At 42.1% G+C, this 20,580-nt stretch overlaps 1 protein-coding gene across 1 annotated transcript; it reads right to left on the reverse strand.

Moving 5' to 3' along the window:
* Positions 1–12,696: 12,696 nt before the first annotated feature.
* On the reverse strand, positions 12,697–20,084 carry LOC126491017 (cytochrome P450 2A3-like). Its single transcript, XM_050126397.1, has 9 exons — positions 19,874–20,084; positions 19,446–19,608; positions 18,634–18,783; positions 18,204–18,364; positions 16,593–16,769; positions 15,300–15,441; positions 14,661–14,848; positions 13,922–14,063; positions 12,697–13,176 (listed from the first exon to the last, which is right to left on the reverse strand). The coding sequence occupies exons 1-9, from the start codon at positions 19,892–19,894 to the stop codon at positions 12,995–12,997; spliced, it is 1,326 nt and encodes a 441-aa protein (XP_049982354.1). The 5' UTR covers positions 19,895–20,084; the 3' UTR covers positions 12,697–12,994.
* Positions 20,085–20,580: the final 496 nt, after the last annotated feature.

The following is a 20,580-nucleotide window of genomic DNA, read 5'->3' on the forward strand; positions in this document are numbered from 1 at the left end:
CCTTTGAATTCCAGGTTCCATTATGGACCCTCATGGAGGGAGGAATGCTGTCAGTCCACCAATACTAGGTAGTTGTTGCCCCTCTTTCTGGGTCTCACTCATCTGTTGTCCCTGATTCCTCTGCAGATCTTTTCCTTCTTCTCCCATTAACTACTTTCCTCCAGCTTCTAGTACCCTCACTTATGCTCCCCCACATTTTCTCTCCTGTTTGATCCCTCAAGCTCCATCCTAGCTTCTTGATCTCTGTCGACAGGCTTTCTCCTTATTTATTCTTAGTTTCTTGATTTTCTTCTGTTCCCTTCTAGAATCGCCATGGACATCTCAGAGTATCCTGAGAAATCTTAGGATATGACAAACACTGGCATGAAGGAATGACGAGCTGAAAACAGACTTGGTAACATGTTTGTTCCTGTTATGAAGTTTCTATAAATACCCAAAAGTGCTTATGACTGTCACAAAGTAAATAATCCCACTAGACCTGTTTGCTCACTTTTCTACTGACCAGGATGCCCACAAGGAAAAAACATAATTCCCTATTTTCCACACCTGCCTTGGACACAGCCCATGTTTTGAGACTCTTTTAATCCTCTAAGCTCCTGACTCCACCTCAAGTATACCAAGATGACCACTATGTGGCACAATGCTAATGCTGTGATATGAGAAATCAGACTGGGAACTCGTGTGTGTGTGTGTGTGTGTGTGTGTGTGTGTGTGTGTGTGTGTGTGTGTGTGCTGGGCAAGTCCAGCATGCTTGAGCCACACCACATAAGCTACTTTTTCTCCTTGAGACAAGATTTAATGATGTAACTAAACTGGCTTTGTGTTTATGATCCTCATGTCTCAGCTTCCTGAGTACTGGAATAAGAGGCTTATGCCATCATGCCAGACTGACATAAAAGCATCAATTTCCCTGATTGCACATAGCCAGAATGTGAATGACTCAATCTATGTTTCTGAGTTATGCTTGGATGCTGTGAATTTCACATTTATTTTTCTAGCTTTCTGTATTTATCTCTCCTACTACCTCATCCTATCCTGAGTGTGTGTGGGGGGTGTCATTCTCTGCCAATATACATCTATTATCTTTCTTTGTTTCTTAAAAGTTCCTGATTCAACATAATCTTTTATGCCCATTCTCTGGGGCATAAATCCAATTCCTAGTATTTCTATAGCTCCTATTCAAGACATCTGGCCTCCTGCACACTCCACTTTCCCAGTCCAAAGTCTCTCATCATTACTATAGAGAATCGCTGAACGGTCTTCCAACGTTTCCCATCAGCAAAGATCACACTGGAGAAAGTAGGGAAAGCATGGGTGAGTTACAGAAGAAATTCAAAGAAACTTGTGTCCTTCCTGACCCTTTTCCTTCCCTTCTATCAGATTCTCCTCTCTGTGTCCATTCTCCAACTTACCACATCCCAACCTTTGAGACTCCTACCATAGTACCTGAAGATTGATTTAAGCAAAGTAATTGTTACCCAGCCAGAGAAAGCCTCAGCTTGGTCCACCAGAGCTTCCTTTATGGTCTCTGTCCCATACAACATGACCATGGGCCTTGGTCTAGGAGTACTGTTGTTGACTGAGGTTTCTGTCTTGCCTGGTCCCACAGCCATTCAGTCCCAAAAAAATATACATAGCTCTATATTAATTATAAACACGGTGGCCTATTAGCTCAGGTTTCTTATTAACTCTTATATCTTATAACTTAACCCATAATTTTTGTCTGTGTTAGCCATGTGGCTTGGTACTTTTATCAGCAAGGCATTCTTATCTTGCTTCCTCTGTGTCTGGGTTATGGCTGCAGACTGTGCCTTTCCTCTTCACAGATTTCTCCTATTCTGACCACCTCACCTATACTTTTTGCCTGGTTGCCTCACACCTATACGTCCTGCCTGACTACTGGCCAATCAGCCTTTTATTGAATTAAATTATATTAAAACAATACAACTGAAAAATCTTTACATGGTATAAGGCTATTGTCCCACAGCACACTATGAACACATCTCCATATTTTTCTTGAAGGTGCCAAGCATAAATGAAATGGGACTCTAGTCAGCACAGACATTGTTGTTATGATATTAAAACACTTAGACACAGATTTTAAAATAGGAACCCTCTCACCTTACCACCCTTCCCTCTCTGTGGACCTAGAAACTTCAGGGTTAATCCACCACCATGATGTCTGTATGGTTGTGGGTGTTCTGAGCAGTACTACATTACAGTATGGCTATGGGTGTGGGGATGGTGCTGTATGCTCAGCACTGAAGAAGTAAATGAGGTAGATAAGGAATTCAAGATCATCTCTGACTACTATTCAGAAGTAGGCCATCTGTGCCTACATGTAAACTTGTCTTTAAAAATTAACAATATATAAATATGATACAGGAAAACTGAGAGTAATGAATTGACATTACAAATGCTTCATTAATAAACTTGCTTGTGAAATACTAAAATGCACAAGGTAGGGATTAGATAAAGCAGTGCTACCTATAATTTGACTCAGTATAAGTAATAAGCTAACCAGACTTTTTAGAAACTATAAGAAAATAGTTATACCTTGGACATAATTGTAGTTCAGGCATCTGCAGTTTAAACTTCTGAGAACATATTTCTGTTAATATTTGTTAAGATTATTGCAAATTGGGCTCCATTACCATATCAAAGACCACAACTCTGCTGGGCAGTTTAAAGGTGATACTACTGAGTAAAAACCACCATTAAGTCCTGGTTCTCATGTCAGGCAGTGTGTAATTCTGCCAGGAGGACAAAATATCCCTGAATGTGTTAGTTTAAATAAGAATGGCCCCCATAGGTTCATATGTTGGATTGCTTAGTCACCAGGGAATGTTATTATTTGAAAAGAGTAGAAGAATTGGGAGGTATGGCCTTGTTTGAAGGAAGTGTGTCACTGAGGGTGGGCTTTGAGTTTTAAAATGTCCATACTAAACTCAGAAATTCTCTCTCTGCTTACAGATCAGTATGTAGTTCTCAGCTACTGATCCAGAAGCACCCATGCCTGCTGTCATGGTCCTGCCATGATGATAATGAATTAAACTTCTGAGACTATAATCAAGTCACAACTAAATGCTTTCTTATTAGAGCTGTCTTAGACATAGTGTCTCTTTACAGCAACAGAACAGTGACTAAGACACAAGTAACATGATTAAAAAGCAACAACACTATTCTATTTTAAAAGTAATTGTGACAATATCTTTGCTATAATTTCCACTTATTTGACGTGCATTTCCTATTTCTGTAAAATATATTTAACTGCTGAATATTTAATAGAGCCTAAAAGATATTTACAGATGACAAAACATGTGGATTGCTAGATCCAAAGATCTACAGAAGCTGTCAAAATTTCTCTTTGAAGTGAGTTTCTCTAGGACATTGGCCAAAGCCAGATGTGTACTTTAAACAGCTTTTTTCTTATTTCTTAAGTGTTTAAAGTAAAATCCCAGTGGTGAGAGGAGGGGACTTAACTTGCTGTTTAAGAAATAAATACGGATATGATATGGATGTGGGCATATATAGATATGGATGTCAATACACATATAGATCCTTGAACAAACCCTTTAGTCTGGACATCTCTGGAATCTCAATCAAGAACTATGCTTCCTGTGACCCAGCTTCGAATTATTCAATACCTGCTGACCATATTCAAGAGAATGGCTCTGACACACCCACTGGGTTACATGGGAATGGAACGTGAAAATCCACATAATGCTCCTCAATGTGAGTCATGAATACAGTAAAGAAAGTTGGAAAAATACCTGTCCATGCAATAATTTGGGTACCTACAGGGAATTACTCAGAGGAACATTACAACCCTCAAGTACCAAAAGAATAGAATGGTGCAGTGTCTACAAATAACCCTCCCTCATCTTCCTGTAATCTTTAACTCACTCTAGATTGCAATGCAGCTAATAGAAATTAAACACTAAATAATTGGTCAATACCTGATATTATATATGAAATAGTGTAAAGAAAAAAGTTTATACATGTGTAATTTATATATGTTTATGTTTTGAGAATGGATCTTACTATATAGGTCAGTCTGATCTGGAACTATGTACTTAATTTTTCTCAATTTTGACATTCTCTCCTGGCTCAGTCTCTGAAGTGCTGGGGTGACAGGTGTGAGCCACAACTAGTACTGAATGCGTTTCTTCTAAGTATTTTCAATCAAAAGCTGTTTGAATCTGTGAATAGAGATTCTGCCTTTATGGAAAACCAGCTGTGAAATTTAAACTTAATATAAAGATACAGAGAAACTTCACCTCCAATGCTTATCCAAATGCAAAAATACATAGTCTCACTCTGAGATTCTAGGAGGCAGGTTTACCATTTAAGACTGAGGTTGATGTAAGAGCAAATGGTTGGCTGTTTTCTTACCCTGAGTTTTTATTAATTGTGCTTCAGAAGGACTCTATGGTTTTGTGTAAGCATACATTTTGTTTTTCCTTATTTCTTTTAGTTGCAGATTTTATACTTTTACCAATGTTAAAAAAATTTGGGAAGGGAAACAATGAGGCATATTGCACAATTTGCAGTCATGAGTCCACTTTACACTAATGATGCCACCTTAGATCAAGTTCCATTACATATCCACGGCTGGGTGTCTTCATCTGCAGTCTTAGTAATGATAATATATAATGTTATTTTCTGTGGTGGCTGCATTGCGTCATAGATAGAAAGGTCATTAAAGATCACTGTAGCCTTGTATTAAGTAAATGCTGTGTTGGCATTATTGGCTGTATTGACTATGTCTCATTTCTTAGTGTCCAGTCAGACTACAACAATAAACATTCATTGAGTTATTTGAGGTTTTAACCTAACTATGTAAATAGATCCTTTCATTGTTGATTTCTATCTCTACTTTATTGTGGTCAGATAGTTATATCATCCCATTCTCCTGTATTTGTTGTTAGATTGACAGGCTGGAAGAAAGGTACTCCTCGGAATTGAAACTAGGATATAAGCAGGCAGGATATTTTAACAGCTGACATACTTCAAACCCGACCTAATCAGAACCACTCCACAGGGGCCAAGAAAATAGATGTTGAAATTATAAACATATATAAGTGAAATTTGAGTACTGTCAACTTCAGAAAACAATGGGCTACTATTGCCAGAGTCCCAAGGTGCGCTGTCTCTGTTGTCCTTGAGGTTGCTTGATTAGCTTCCCAATGACTCTGTCTCATTGTATAACAGGTTTTTTTGTTTTTTGGGGTTTTTTTTTTTTTGCTCTATCACATTTTCCCTGTCAGGAAAGACTGTATATAAGATTCTGTACTTATTAGAATGCTTCTCTGGCATAAGACACACTTTGAGCAAGATCTTGTGACCCCAACTTTAAAAAAAAATCTTCTTTATCTTCTCATCTCCTGACCCTTCTTCTTAGGATCCTGTCATCAAAGAGTGATCTACTAGTCCAGGTCACTTTTCTAGAATCTTTTTATTAACAATCATGATATTGTTTACTTTGTCTTCAGTGGTCTCTTGAGTGTGTTTAATCTTCTCTTCAATTAAAAGTTTTCCTTCTATTATCTTCTGTAGAGTTGGTTTAGAGGCCATAAATCCTTTTAGTCTGTTTTTTATTGTTCTTCAATATGATAGATAGCTTATTGAGTGTCATAGTGGGTGGCATCTATAACCTTTCAGAACTTGAAATAAATCTTTCCCAGGTCTTTTAGCCATACAGTTTTCTATTGAATAATGTTATCCTGATCAGCCTGCTTCCATGTAAGATGTGGCCCTTCTCTCCTGCAGCATCCATGTTCTCTTTTGTAGATGTCTCTGTTTTTGAGTATATGATATGAAGGCCCTGTCAATCTGGTATTCTGTGTGCTTCTTGTAGCTCAATGGATGTGACCATATCCAGATGTGAAGATTTTCTTCTATGATTTTGTTGCTCAGTGGTCGTGACAGTCTCCAGATGTGGAGATTTTTTTCTATGATTCTTCTATGATTTTGTTACTCAATGGTTGTGACTGCCTCCAGATATAAACATTTTCTTCTATGATTTTGTTACTCATACTTCCTTTGCCTATAGCATGAAATTCTTCTTGTGTGCCAACAATTTCTAGATTTATTCTTTTCCCTCATGTACCAAAGCTTTTCAGGCTCCATTCCCATCTTCTCTTAAGTTTTGCTGACCTTGATAGTATGATCCAATTTCTCCACATTGTCTCTAAGCTTAGACATCTAGCCCTTCACCCTATCTGTCCACCTGTTGAGACTTTCCACTGAAATGACTGAGTTTTCATTTCAAACATTATGTCAGTTTCCTTCTTCAGTGACTTTGATGGAGTTCTGTTTCCTTAACTTGCAATGGATTCTTTATGTCAGTTTCTTGTTCTCTTCGAGTATATTCATGTCTTAGAAGTCAATATCATTACAGGGCATTATGACAGGATTGATAATATTTGGAGAACACAAAACACTGTTTTGAGGGCTTGTGTTTTCATGTTTTTCTTTCTGTGTTGGTATTTAGCATGTGAAGTTAGTAGCATCTGAAATAAGTTTATTGGTTAGGTCCCTTTCTTTCTTCCTATTTGTTTCCTTCCTTTCTTCCTTCCTTCCTACCTTCTTTCCTTCCTTGTCACCTTTCCATGGAGGTATCTGCAATGTTTAAGAGAGGGCAATGTCACACACACACACACACACACACACACACACACACACACACACAATGATCTATCTTGGGGACTTGAGGTAAAGGAATAGTGACAATCATGGAGCCTTAGTTTGCCTTTGATAGCCTCTGGTGAAAGGAAACCAAAGAAGACAGCTGTAGAAGGCAATAGGGCCAGAGACCAATACATTGAAGGGTGCAGTTAGCAGGAGGCCCAGCTCAGGCAGGGAAGTACATGGGGACTGGTGCTTCCAACCCTCTGTAGCTAGAAAAACATTTCATCAACTGAAAAAATTCCTTGAGTTTGAGAGCCTAAGGCCAGATAATGGACTGACATCTGGAGCTATGTATATGTCATTTGAGAATGCTATAGAGCCTGGGAACTCTGAAGTTCTAGGGGTGTGATTTATACCCACTAAGTAGCATCCCTCCAACAGGGTGACTAATACTTAGGAGGCCTTGTAAGTAGAACAGCAGGTCCTCCAACATGACCAGTCTCGGAGCTGGGTTTGCTTTCCACGCTCCCAGTGTACTGGGATATACTTCCTAGCTAACCTCAGTCACCAGGAATTAGCTGTCTCAGGAGGAAGGGAGCTTGCCCTGCTCACAGACTGCAAGGCTAGAACTGGCCACCAGGGGCCGCTGCTATTCAAGAAAGCAAACTACTAAGGTAAGGTCATTGTAGGCTAAGGGAAGGGGTTGGGTGGAGGATGAGGGGGTGGGGATATGGGGTATAGGAGAACAACTGAAAAGGATCCAAAGGTTTTGCTGTCCCTCCCCAACCATTTTCTTGACTGGTAGAATCAGACTTTCAAGGACCCACAATGGAGTTGCTCAAACACCTCAACTTCTTTATTTTTTTTGGCCCTTAAGATTGTAATTTTTTAAAATACTTTTAGAAATATGCTTATTTTATTACTAATTAGAAACTTGACTTTATCTTAGTTTAAAAATCATGCTTTTAAAAAGTATCTTATTTTTTATGTGTTTGGGTGTTTCGCCTGCATGGATGTCTGCCTACCACATGTGTACCTGGTTTGCACAGAGGTTAGAAGTGGGTACTGGATTCCTTGGAATTGGAGTTCCATCATGTGGGTGCTGGGAATCAAATTCAGGTCCTGTACAAGAGCACAAATGCTCTTAATCACTGAGCTGTCTCTCCAGACCAAAGAAATACTCATATGTTACTTTTATTCCTTTTAAAGATTTTTAATCTAGATTTATTTTTTATTTTTTTATAATTGGGAAATCTGTTGGGTTTTTTGTTTCTCTTTTACTGATTTATAATTTTTGATCTATTTTCTTCCTCTTCATTATGTTCTTCCCAACACTCTTTGCTTTTATTTATTTAACATAGATTTCTATGCCTCTATTGTCCCTGCTTCCTGTATTTCAATGAGTTACGATTCCCTTGCTTACCCTGAATATTTGTAGCAGCACAGCACATTCTAGAATAGTTTTTCCATTTTCAGGCTTGTGCTCATTGATGATTTGTTCATAGCTGTAATGAATCTTGCAAGACTTTGTTTTATTTGTTTGTTATGTTGTTTTTCAAAATAGGGTTCCTCTGTGTAGTCTTGGCTTTCTTGAAGCTCACTTTGTTCACCAAGATGGTCTCAAATTTACAAGGATTCATCTGCCTTTGCCTCTGAGTGTGAGAATTAAAGGCATGCACCACCACTGCCCAGCTCTTGCACTGGTGTAGGATTTCTTCTCTTTGTGTGTTGCTTTCATTAGTTAATGAATAAGGAAACTGGCTTGGACTTCTGATAGGGCAGAACTTAGGTAGATGGGAAAAATAGAACTTAATGCTGGGAGGAAGAAGAGCAGAGTCACAGAGAAGCCATTGGATCCTCCACCAGAGATGGATGCCAGTTAGAATCTCCAGAAAGCCACTTCCATGTGACGATACACAGATTAATGTAGACAGGTTAAACTAATATGAAAGAGTTAGCCAATAAGAAGCTAAAGCTAATGGCAAAACAGTGTTTTAATTAATACAGTTTCTGTGTGGTTATTTCTTGTGTAAGCTAGCCAGGCGGCTGGGACGAACAAGGGACCTGCTCCTTGTTACATTGCATGACTCTTGATGCTTCTCCTGTTATGGCTGTTCAGGGAACTGAGTTTTTAGAGTAGTTGTTCTATAAAAATATTCCCAAATGGAACCAGAAGACAGATATAAACTAGTAAATAAGTGGATTGCTACACAAACACACAATAACTTCGAATAAGCAAGGCAGGTGGATTTTTCCAGAGAAATCAAAACTATTTAACTGCTAAATTCCAAGACTCTGGAATAGATCCCAAGACCGAACATAGGATCAAGTTGTTGACCTGAATGGCTTTTGCCCACTTTACCTCTTTCCTCCTAAGAGCCCGGAAGAGGGTCCAGGATGGGCACTAGGAAACAGAGAACCTCTACAGCTCACGCGGAGCCCCGGGAAGGGTGGGAGACTAGAGCGATGTTTCAGTAGGACTGTTGCTTGAACTGGACATTGTACCTCAGTATCAGAGCCGTCAGAAGGACCTGTAGGGCTTCAAAAATAATAACAGTAGCCACTATTATTGCAGAAAGAGCACAAATATCCAAGGTTTCTAACTTACAGATTCTCCATTAATTACTGCTCATACCCTTAGGGAAGTTAGCAAGATTTGAATGTTGGTTACATCGAGCCTTTTAATCTAATTGTTTTTATTCTTTCATATACTCCACCCTAACTGAAGTTACCATTCCCTCCTCTCCAACCTCCCCACTTTCTCCCCTTTCCTCTGATCTATGCCCCGTCCCAAGCCTCCCAGGGATATTAACCAAAACCAGCATAATATGCTACATTAAGACCAGACACACACCATCATGTCAAGGCTGGATGAGGTAACCCAGTAGGAGAAGGGTCCCATATGTAGGCAAAAGAGTCAGCAACTGCCCCCATTCCCACTGTTCTGAGTTCCACAAGAACACCAAGCTACTCAATCATAATGTATATTCAGGGATCCTAGGTGAGAGCCCTATAGGCTCCCTGATCTCTGTGAGCCCCATGAGTCCTTGTCAATTGTTTCTGTGGGCCATGTTCTCTGGTTGTCCCTGACCCCTCTGGTTCCTCTGATCCTTCCTCCCTCTTCACCACAATACCTCATATTCTTGTTCCTGATGGATGTTTCTAATTTGATGTGTGTGTATGTGTGAGTGTGTATGTGTGTGTGAGAGAGAGAGAAAGAGAGAGAGAGAGAGAGAGAGAGAGAGAGAGAGATGAGGAAATGGCACAGCTCAAATGTTTGAGAGAGAAGAGGTGTATGGCATACAGCCAGAACACAAGCTTTCTGGAACAACTATTCTTTTTTTAATTTATTTATTTATTAAAGATTTCTGCCTCCTCCCTACCACCGCCTCCCATTTCCCTCCCCCTCCCCCAATGAAGTCCCCCTCCCTTGTCAGCCCGAATAGTTGTCTCTTTGGGACAACTATTCTTAATCACTCTTTCTTTACCCAGTATTGAAATATTTGCCTGAAAACAGGGAGGGCTGAAAGACAACACACCTAGCTGAGTATCAAAACTGCTATAATGTACCCAGGACCTCCCTCCTTCAGCATTTTCTCTGTAATTACTGATATGATAAGACAGTGACCTAATAAGATATGTGAACAGCTAATGGTCACTACATAAAAAAATGAAGTCCCTAGAAAGACAGCCTTTCTTATGGGTGGTTTCTTCTTCCTCATTCTCAGGCCCATGCTGTGGTGATCATTCTATTATATCTTCACTATGGTTCCTGCCTGAATCTATGGCCATCAGTCTGTGCTCAGCTGGGTATCTTCAGTCTCTAGGGTACATTGAGTTCCTATCACTCTCCTGATGAGTACCCAGGTTGGAAGGGAGATTTCTTTTTGTTTGCTGAGTCACCTCCTTGCTTCTCCTTTCCCCTACCTTGTTAAGTGTTTTATCTCCTCTTTATAGTTTTGGACTATGGCTTCTCCTTTGGTTTTGTGGCTGTGAGGGTTTGGAGGGAGGAAAGGGAAGGTGGAAATGATGTTAGAATATTATAATCTCAAAAATAAAGGAGATTATTTCTAAAATTAAAACAAATCTCATTGAGATTAATCTTTCTGGCCCATGGGAAATTTTAAAGAACATTTATGAATCTGAGCTTTCTTTAAAAGCCATTTCATGAATTTACGATGCCTTCTGCTATGGCTCATTCTGTAAGTTTGCCCATACTTATTTTTGTTCCCTTTTTTGTTTTATGATTTACCATATGATATATCTTTGAACCACTGTTAATGTAAGTCTGCATTGTTTTTGTTGGTGTGACTTAGCCATGGCATAATTGATACATATATCAAAACATCAATTGTACTCCATTAATGCATATATTTTTAAAAGGCTTATTTTTAAAATCATGTCTATTTGTGTGTGTCTCTGTGTGTGAATGTGTGTAAACTTCCTGTGCCCATCCAATTTAAGTCTTCTGCAAGAGCATCCTCTGCTTACAGCCACTAAGATGACTCTAGCCTCTAATACATGTAATTCCCAATTTCCAGTGAAAGAAAAAAATTAACAAGCATGTTCCTTAATCTTCCTATTTTTGTGACTTTTGTGGTTTAATATTGCTATTGATTTCTGGCTACATTTCACCTTATTCATCAGAGCTACTCTGGTTAACCTACTATTTACAAAGTGATTGAAGATTCTGTACCCTAACAAATAGCTTATCACAAAGAATGTTCCAGGCATGCCTCAGCAGGATGTGCACTCTCTGCTACTGAGCAGAATATGGTTGGACACAGTACACCTTGTCTCTGTAAACTGGAGCATGAGTTCTAACATTTTCCCCAACATTACAGGGTTTATTAGATTTTTCCTCCCTCCCTTTCAGACAAAGCCTTGCTAGCCACTGTCTCTTCACCTTCAGGTGTTTCTCATTGCTAAAATTGAACTAACCCCTCTCTCCCTTTTGAGTGTGTGTGTGTGTGTGTGTGTGTGTGTGTATGCTTGTAGAGCTCAGAGGACAACACATCTTGTCTTCTCCAGTCTCTCTCTATTTTGTTTTTTAGACAGGACCTCTAATTTAACTAAGAATTTATGATCTGATTGGACTGGGCTGCCTTAAAACCCCTCCCAGCATTAGGGTGACAAGCATGTGCCACCAGGTCTGATTTCTGATGGGTGCTGAGGATCCAAACTCAGGTCCTCGTGATTGCTTGGCAAACACTTTTCCAATTGAACCATCTTTTCCTATTCCCATTCTCTCTCCATCAGTCCCCCAGAAACCATCTGCATCATAAAGGATTGGAGTTTGCCACCAGGGAGAGCTTGCAAAGCAGTTCCCAAAGATGCCATCTCAATACCCTGATTCCTCCATTCCCTCCTGGGTCTGCCTGATATCTTAAAAATAAGAAAAGAGGCCCAGCTGATGTATCCACTGACATCGAGACTGTGCATTGCTCAGTTATCCACTAATCAGATTTATACTAGTGCTACTGGAGCACATGCTTCTAAAACTCTTGTTCACAGATTGGTAAGCAAACATTCAGCCTCTGGAAACTAAATCACGGCAGAAGATGTGGTTGTGTCCATCCCAAGGAAATCCTGCAATGTATACTTACACACACATTCATGAATCAGCACACACTCATGTCAGTGTGCTGACCCTAAGATTTCCCGGCCACCTCTGAAAATGTCTTTCTCTACCATGGACCTCATTAATAGGCCTGATTCCAGTTCTCCAGATGGATTCTGAATCAAACACAATAAGTTTAACCAGCAAGGCTTGAGTGATGATGCTTTGGTAATTAGTTTTAAAAAAGCCGATCAGAGTGTGGGTGAGTTGATGGTGAAGCAAAGTTGGCGGCCCACACGAAGCTCTGGAATACCTCTGGGCAGGATGATGTGGCAATAGACAGAGCTCTTGTTGCTTTACCTGATGTGTGGTGATAATTGAAAATCTTCCCAAGGCCAGTGCGCACAGATATCCATTCAAGTATTACTGAGCTCTTGGAATCGGTGAGACTTCAGTAAACTTAGACTAAGGAAACATAATAAGGTCAAGAACATGCCACAGTAGAAAATGAACATGGATTCTCTTCCTTTCCCATGCGTTTGTGAGTTGAGATCACAAAACCCTTTAGAATAAACTTGACAAAGAATACTTATGTATGTAATATCTACTATTAGTATTGATATTATTATTACTGTTTACAACACAGGTAAATTTCCCCTTTCTTCCGCTTTACCTTTGAAATGATAGTCTGTCTTCAGAAAGTCATATCCTCCCTCTCTCATGTCCCTCTGATCCCCTCTAAATCCCAACCCTCGACTAGCCAGATCTCCATCCTTCCCTTTACCCTTATCCAGCGCTGGCTCAACGGGACAAGAAACTCATGGTGTAGTTTGGTGGAATCGTGGCAAAGCCCACAAATCTAGGGGACACATCAATATCCTGGGGTGCCTGTGGGGATCTGAAGCAGAAATTCTGCAGGATGTTTGTGAAGAAGAGAAAAAGCTCCATTCTAGCCAGTCCTTCTCCGAAGCAGTACCGTTTTCCTAAAGAGAAGAGACAGGGAGGGTGAAGCCAGTTCTTGATGTCATCCTTATAGCAAATCTCTGGCTGTATTCTCTGTGGGAGAAAGGCCTGAGACCTTTAAAGAAGAGTCTAATCTCTGAGCCTCAGTTTCCTTTGTACTTGTGGTGAGTTGATCCTCACCAGGCTGTAACAATGAGAACTGTGGATTCCCTTTTCTCCAGAGGTACTCTCCAGTATGGATGCCATTTAGCAACATCCTTCTTTCCTTCAGCCCTTCCTTTTTTCCTTGCTCCCTCACTCTCTCTCCCTCCCTCCCATCCTCCCTATCTTCCTTCTTTTCTTACTTTTTTCTTTCCTTCCTTCTTCTTCTTCTTTTTTTTTGACTTTTTACAAAGGGTTTCTCCGTGTAACAGCCCTGGCTGTCCTACAACTCACTCTGTAGACCTTGCTGCCCTTGAATTCACTAAGATAACATCCTCCAGTCTCTGCCTCAGGAGTGCTGGGATTAAAGGTGACTGCCACATCCTCCTAAGAACTGGTTGTGTGACCTGAGAGAGACCTCTAACTTAGTTTGAGATTTCATTCCTCTAATCTATCTCTACAGTTTGACTATTACTTCTCCAGGATTCAGTGCTTGGGAAGTATGGGAGTTGCAGCTGACTGGCTGAGGGTTTGATCCAAGAGAATCTTTCAAGATGGAGAGATACAGAGGAGTTATTTTTCTTGGTGTGAGCAGTGGCCTGGCACTAGACAGTGCCCTCTTACCTATGGAAAAGGGTACAAATGCATCACTCTTCTTAAACTGCCCCTTGTCATCCAGGAAGTGATTTGGGTTGAAGTCTTTGGGGTTGGAGAAGAACTTGGGGTCCTTCAGCACAGAGCCCAGCATAGGAAAAACTTCAGTGCCCTGTTGAGGGGGAAGATTGGATACGGTAGATGTGACATGTTGGCCCATGGGGTAAGACAGGTGATATAAAGATAATATATGTGAATTGAGGAGGTTTTGGGGTGGGGGGCTTTGAGTAATGTGAGGTCATCATCCTAGAGAGAGGAGATGTGGGGCTTATATTATAGGAGACAAAATGAATGGGTGACATGGGGTCTGTGGTCTGTGGTGGGAGGTTGAAGGATGTGTACTTCATGTCTCTCAAGTCAAGAACTGAAGGGTATTGGATTTATGTACCCCTAAACAGGATCCTTGGATTTATGTACCCCTAAACAGGATCCTTGGCAAACATGTCACTCCTGTCTCTGACAGGAATTCAGGTGAATTGAGTTTATGTCTTGAGACTTGATTGAAGACATGGAGTTGAAACTCCTGGGTCAGAAAGTCTGGTGGGAGACCCAAGATATAGGATATTCTATGTAGGAGGCTGGAAGGATGTGGTGGCAGAGAGAGCCTGTAACTGAGAAAGTGAGAGAGGGCTGGGTGGTTTCTAATGGGGGGGGGTCTGCTGGGCCATGAAGAAGGCTAGAGATTACTATAGGCTAGGTAAGTCCGCACCTTGGGGATGAAGAAGTCACGGAACTTGGTGTCCTTGGTGACCCTACGAGCCAGGCCCATGGGGATCATGTCTCCAAATCTCTGAATCTCATGGATGACAGCCTCTGTGTAGGGCATCTTCAAGCGGTCCTCATATTTGGGTTGCCGGTTCTTGCCAATCACCCTGTCAATCTCCTCTTGGACTTTGGCTGAGAAGAAGAGGCATGTGTTTAGGGGTCCAACAACCTTACCCTAAGAATGATAGTGCAAAAGTATAGAACTGGACAAAGGCTATGAAGCAGTGTATGACATTGGCAATCATCTTTGGTACATGCAAGTCATAGGCATTGTTGGAGGAAGTTCATGTTAACTGGGTCATACCAGAATTATGTGAGAATTGTGAGAAAGGAGATTTAGACAGGATCTTGGGGACAGGGAAGTGGGACCTTTGAGGTTCAATTGAACAACACACAAACTGATTTAACAACTAGAGGCTGGTACCCACTATCTCTCTCTCTCTCTCTCTCTCTCTCTCTCTCTCTCTCTCTGACTCTGCAGAGAAGGGAGCAGCTATCTAAGAGTCCAGTTTCTTGAGACAGGTTGGGGATGATCAGAGAAGCATGTTTAGAAACTACAACATCCTCCTCCATGCAGCCTTACCCTGTACATCTGGGTGCTTCATGAGCAACAGAAAGCCATAGCGAAGGGTGGTGCTGACGGTCTCTGTACCAGCAAAGAAGAGGTTCACTGTCGCCATCACTAAGTTCTTCATGTAGAACTCTGTATTGGGGTTCTTCTTCTCCTGCAGGGAGGCACATATTCAAGTCCAACCCACTCCTTATGTTCTGGTGCCCTTCTGTTTTACCCTCTTTCCCTGACCTAATTCACTTCTCTTTGACCAAGACCTAAGGTGAGAAGATGAATTCTGGCTATGTCAGCTTCTCTTCAGGTTCTACACCTTTGGAAGTGATCCGGTGCTCTAATCTAGTGCTTTTCTGTCATTCGGGACTTAGTTGATTGTCTGATATATAATGACCAATTTAATTGTCAATTCTTATTTAATGTGCATTGGTGTTTTACCAAATGTCGTGGGTTCCCTGAAACTGGAGTTACAGGCAGCTGTGAGCTGCCATGTGGATTCTGAGAAATGAACCCAGGTCTTCTGGAAGAGTAGCTAGTGCTCACAAACACTGAGCCACCTCTCCAGCCCTCAAACAATGAGTTTTAGGCAACAGGATCCTATATCTTAATTATTTTTAATATTCCCTAAAGAAATTCCACCCCTCAGCCCTTGGCACTTCAGAGTACATGAAGTTTCATCTTGGCCAGACACCACACACTGGTAATCCCAGCCTCCAGAAAGCAGACCTTAGGAGAACTGCCACAGGTTTGAGGCTAGCTTGGCTGACAGCAAGTTTCAGCTTGCCATTAGCAAGATGATGTCTCAAAATCAACAATGACAAAATCTCCATATATGTTACAAACAGGTAGGAGGTCACAGTAAAGCATAGGTCACACAGTTGTAAACGGCTATGAGGACTGGCAAAGGCAAATGGTATGTTAGCTGAAAGCACCAGTCCAAGCCAGTGAACTAGGATGCATGGCCTTCTTGTTCTGATATCAGACAGGTCCCCTATATTCACAGGGCTGCAGCCTCCTCATTTGTAGAATGGGAGTTGAATACAACCTTACTCAAGAGTTGTGGGTACTCGTATGTGGATAAAACTTAGCCTTTGAAACAGTGTGGGGAACATGGCATCCTTGTACACTGGATGCTCTCTCAGCCTATACACCTTCCTGAGAACAAGGGGTAATACATGGAGCAGTGATATTGAGTGATGATTATAGTGAGGGGACTGATGAGTTGTTCTCTGTTAACTCCCTCGTCCCTGTGCCTGACTTCACCCTACTTGGCTTGAACCTCCCATCACACTTCCTGACTTCTGGGTTTACCTGCTGCATACGGATGAGAAAGGAATCAATGAAGTCCCTTGGGGAATTGGGGTCCAGGGTACTCTGGTTCTGTTCCACCTTCTTGGTTATGAAGTCCTCCAGCCCCTGCAGTTCCTTAAAGGCCTGTTGCTGTGGTCCTGGCAGGTGCTTCATCACTGAAGAGAACATCTCGTAGATCTGGTGGTAGGAAGGGGATGAGAAACCAAGGCAGCATCTGTCTTAGGATGAGGAGTGTTCACATCACCTATCCAGGAGTTTAGGCATCTAGGTTGGGCTGTGTGTCAACAGAATTTTTATAGTTTAAGCCTGAGAGTAGATGTTTAGGAGGTTGGGTAGGAGTTACCTATGTAGATGTTTAGGTGGTTGGGTAGTAGTTACCTATGTAGATGTTTAGGAGGTTGGTGACTTCAGCTGTGGACAACTGTTCATATACTAATGGGGTTTGGATTGGTGAGTTCTAGCAGGCTTTCCAAAACTCAATGAGTTCTGGCTAGATAGTCACAATAGCTATGCAATCAACCTAAGTGCCCAAAAGTAGAGTAATGGAGAAAAAAAGGTGATCCATATAGACAACTGAATTATTCTTCAGCCATTAAAAACAAAGTTATGGTATTTTCAGGAAAATGGGTCCACCTGGAGATAACTCTATTAAGCAAATTTAAGCAGTCTTAGAGAAATAACTCAAGTATTTTTTTTCATTTGTGGTATACATATATTAAATCATTTGTGCACATATCTATGCACATATGTGTACATGTGCAACACTTAGAAGTAGAAAAAACTGTCTAGGGACAAAGAGAATTAGAGGAGAAGGAGGTGTGAGAAAAGGGAATGTAGGGGATATGAGGGTGAATAGGCTCAATACACAATATATGCTTTTCCAAAAAAAATAAAAAATGGGTATTTTAAGTAGGGCTGATATTCACATGTTCTGCTGCATTGCTATTCAAATGGCTGCATGGAGGACCCCACATAGATGTGTGAGTGAGCTGCATTGGAGGACCTTCAACTGGGGTATTTGAGGGACAGTCTATGCAGAAATTTTGCTTAGAAATGCAGCGGTTTAAGTATTTCTATGGCTGCATAAAGAGCTCATCTACATAGTCCAGTGGACTTGCTCTTTACGTTTTGCAGAAGGCACATGATTTGAATGACCTGGATTTTGCAGTACCAGGCACTAGGGAACTGAAGAAGGCTAGTGTATTCAGAGGGCCTTCCTGTAGCAACCTTGGTTAGAGAGTACAATGAATTGTCTTGATAATGTCCCCCTGCTGAAACAGTTTTCTCTCTCTCTCTCTCTCTCTCTCTCTCTCTCTCTCTCTCTCTCTCTCTCTCTCTCTCTGTGTGTGTGTGTGTGTGTGTATGTGTGTGTGAGAGAGAAAGGGAGTGAGGGAGAGATGGAGGGATGGAGGGACGGAGGGACGGAGAGAGGGAGAGAGCCTGTGTGTACTGCTGGCTCTGATTTCAGGCATAGCTGAGACTGTTTATTGACATCGGTTCAGGCACAACTGCCAGGCTCCTTTGAAGGTAACTATTGGAAGGAGGTTGGCAGTTTTGGAGTGGGCTGGCAACTGTGGTCTGGGGGTAGTTGGCTAAGGTGAAACAGGTTACCTGCCCGGTGGAGCTAGATGTGAACTGGAAGATTCCCAGCATCATCCTTAGAAGTGACAGGAACTCTTTATTCTCATAGTCAAAGCGGTCCCCGAAAACGATGGAGCTAATGACATTGGACACTGTTCTGCTCAGGTAGAATGTAGGGTCAATGAGAGCACCTGTAGGTAAGGAGGAGAACGAGAGTGAGACATTGGAGCTTGAAAAAGGCTTTCATGATGGATAGCATCAGATACTTTGTATCAGGTAATTCAAAATGAGCACTCACTGAACGTGGAGTCCTCCAACTCCACCAAAACCAGGACACCAGGCCCCACAGCAGGACCAGGACTCTCTTCCGTAGCCTAGTTCCCATCCTGGATTTTGGTTCTGTTTTTCCTAGGGTGTCTTCCCCTTGGTTGGTCCTGAGAACTTGCAGAGCTCTGCTTACCATTTGTCTTCCTGAATGCCTCCAGGAGAAAGCCTGCCTCCTCTTGGATGCGCTCCTCTATGCCACGCTTGCCCACACCGAAGTCCCTCAGCGTGGCAATGGAGAAGCGCCTCAGCTGCTTGGCACGCTCCCCGTTGCTGAAGACTACACCTAGGAAGGAGAGTGATGGGCAGAGAGAGGTCAGCGAAGAGGGATGTGGCTGACTACTAACCACTCTTGTGCTGTTCCCCAAGAGTGAATTAGAGGACATTAGAAAGAGGGAGACAGAAGGAAGACCAGTGCCAGAGACAGAGGGACAGGGAAAAGGCAAGAGAAGAGAAATCGAAGAGATCTAGGGGGTGGAAATAGTTGTGATAGATTTATAATTGAGATAGGGACTAAAGGGAAATAGGGGAAGAGGACAAAGAGAGTCTCAGAAGAGGCTAGATTGCTGAGGTGATATTGGGCTTGGGAACAGATTTCTGTGATACCCTGACAGTAGATGAAGAAAGCAGCAGAAAGGAAAAGATGCAGCATCCCAGGCAGTCACAGAAACTAAGAATGGGGTAGAGTGGGCAAAAACTCCAGAGCCCCTTAGAGGCACAGGATTCGGATAGAAAATCCCAAGATGCAAGAGGGGATATGGGTGGTGTGTTTGTGGTGGGAGAGGGGGTTCAGGAGACACAGGCAGAGAAAGATGGGAAGGTTAGGAAGTAATGTGTCCAATAACCCACACAGCAGGAAGCAGCGATGCAGATGTCAGGAAGGAGGCAGGGAAATTGATGCCTTCCAATTGTTCCCTGCCACTTTCCCCTGCATCTTGTTCCCCTCACCATAGCCTTTGAAGAGCCAGTCAAAGGTGGCCTGCTCGCCACGCCCACCGAATTCCTCAGCCTGATCCATCAGAGCCTCCTTGACTGCTTCCTGTCCACATAGTACCACAATTCGGCGAGGCCCCAGGTGAATGGTGAACACAGGACCATAGCGTTCACTGATCTGATGGATGTGAATGAGCAAAGTTAAAGGAAAGAGATCAGACCTTGATGACATGTCTGGGATTCATTTCTCTGGAGTTGTAATGGCTGTCAGATGGGTTGTCCCAAGATGTGGTCTCACATGCCTAGGAGTTGGTTGCTGGCTCTTCACAATTCCACTAGCCTAAAATTACACACCCTAGGGTCAATATCCTACCACAAAGCCTCTATCAAAACGGGGCACCCCTCCATGCCCCCATTTTACCCTTCACCCTTCCCAGTGGCACCTTCATGAGGGAGTTGTACATCTGCTCTGTGTTCAGCTGAAAGTAGTTCCCGATGAAGGGCAGTGGTGTGGGTCCTGGAGGCAGCTTCCCTGAAAATTTCCTCTAATTCAAGACAGACATGAAGACCAGGACGACGAGGAAGGCCAGCACAGTCACCAGGAGCAGTCCCGAGGTCAGCATGGTGGCGATGAGGGAGACAGACAGATGGTGATGGCTGAATTGGTTTGCTTTTATACATCCTGAGGTGGAAGGTGGCCTTTGGCCTTGATTATGCAACTATCTCATTTCACTTTCAGACTACCACCCCCTATCACGCAACTAGCTTGAGACACAGCCAACAATCAAGGAGGAGGAGGCCCCATGAGGGATTACCAGGGAGTGGACTCAACTTGTGACATCTGAGGAGGAACTACTCCAGGGCTATGTATTACAGAGGAAAGGGACAGTAGACAGAAGCCATAACTGAATCCTTCATGACATTTGTATTGGAGACCCTTCTGAGCCCTGGATGTGGATTCTCCTGGAAAGAGACCAAAATGGTGTGATATTAGGGTCTCATTGGCTTGAAACAGGGTGAATGGCTATGAATTTGGAAGTTTATTTTCTTCCTTGTTTTTCACTATGTAATCCTCATGTGCCTGAATCTCAACATGTAGATCACAGTAATCTACCTGTCTCTGACTCCTGGGTGCTGGGGTTATAGGCCT

This window comes from Alexandromys fortis, unplaced genomic scaffold (genome assembly GCF_014885135.2).
Source record: "Alexandromys fortis isolate MF-2015 unplaced genomic scaffold, M_Fortis_MF-2015_v1.1 scaffold_240, whole genome shotgun sequence".
NCBI classification, from domain to species: Eukaryota; Metazoa; Chordata; class Mammalia; order Rodentia; family Cricetidae; genus Alexandromys; species Alexandromys fortis.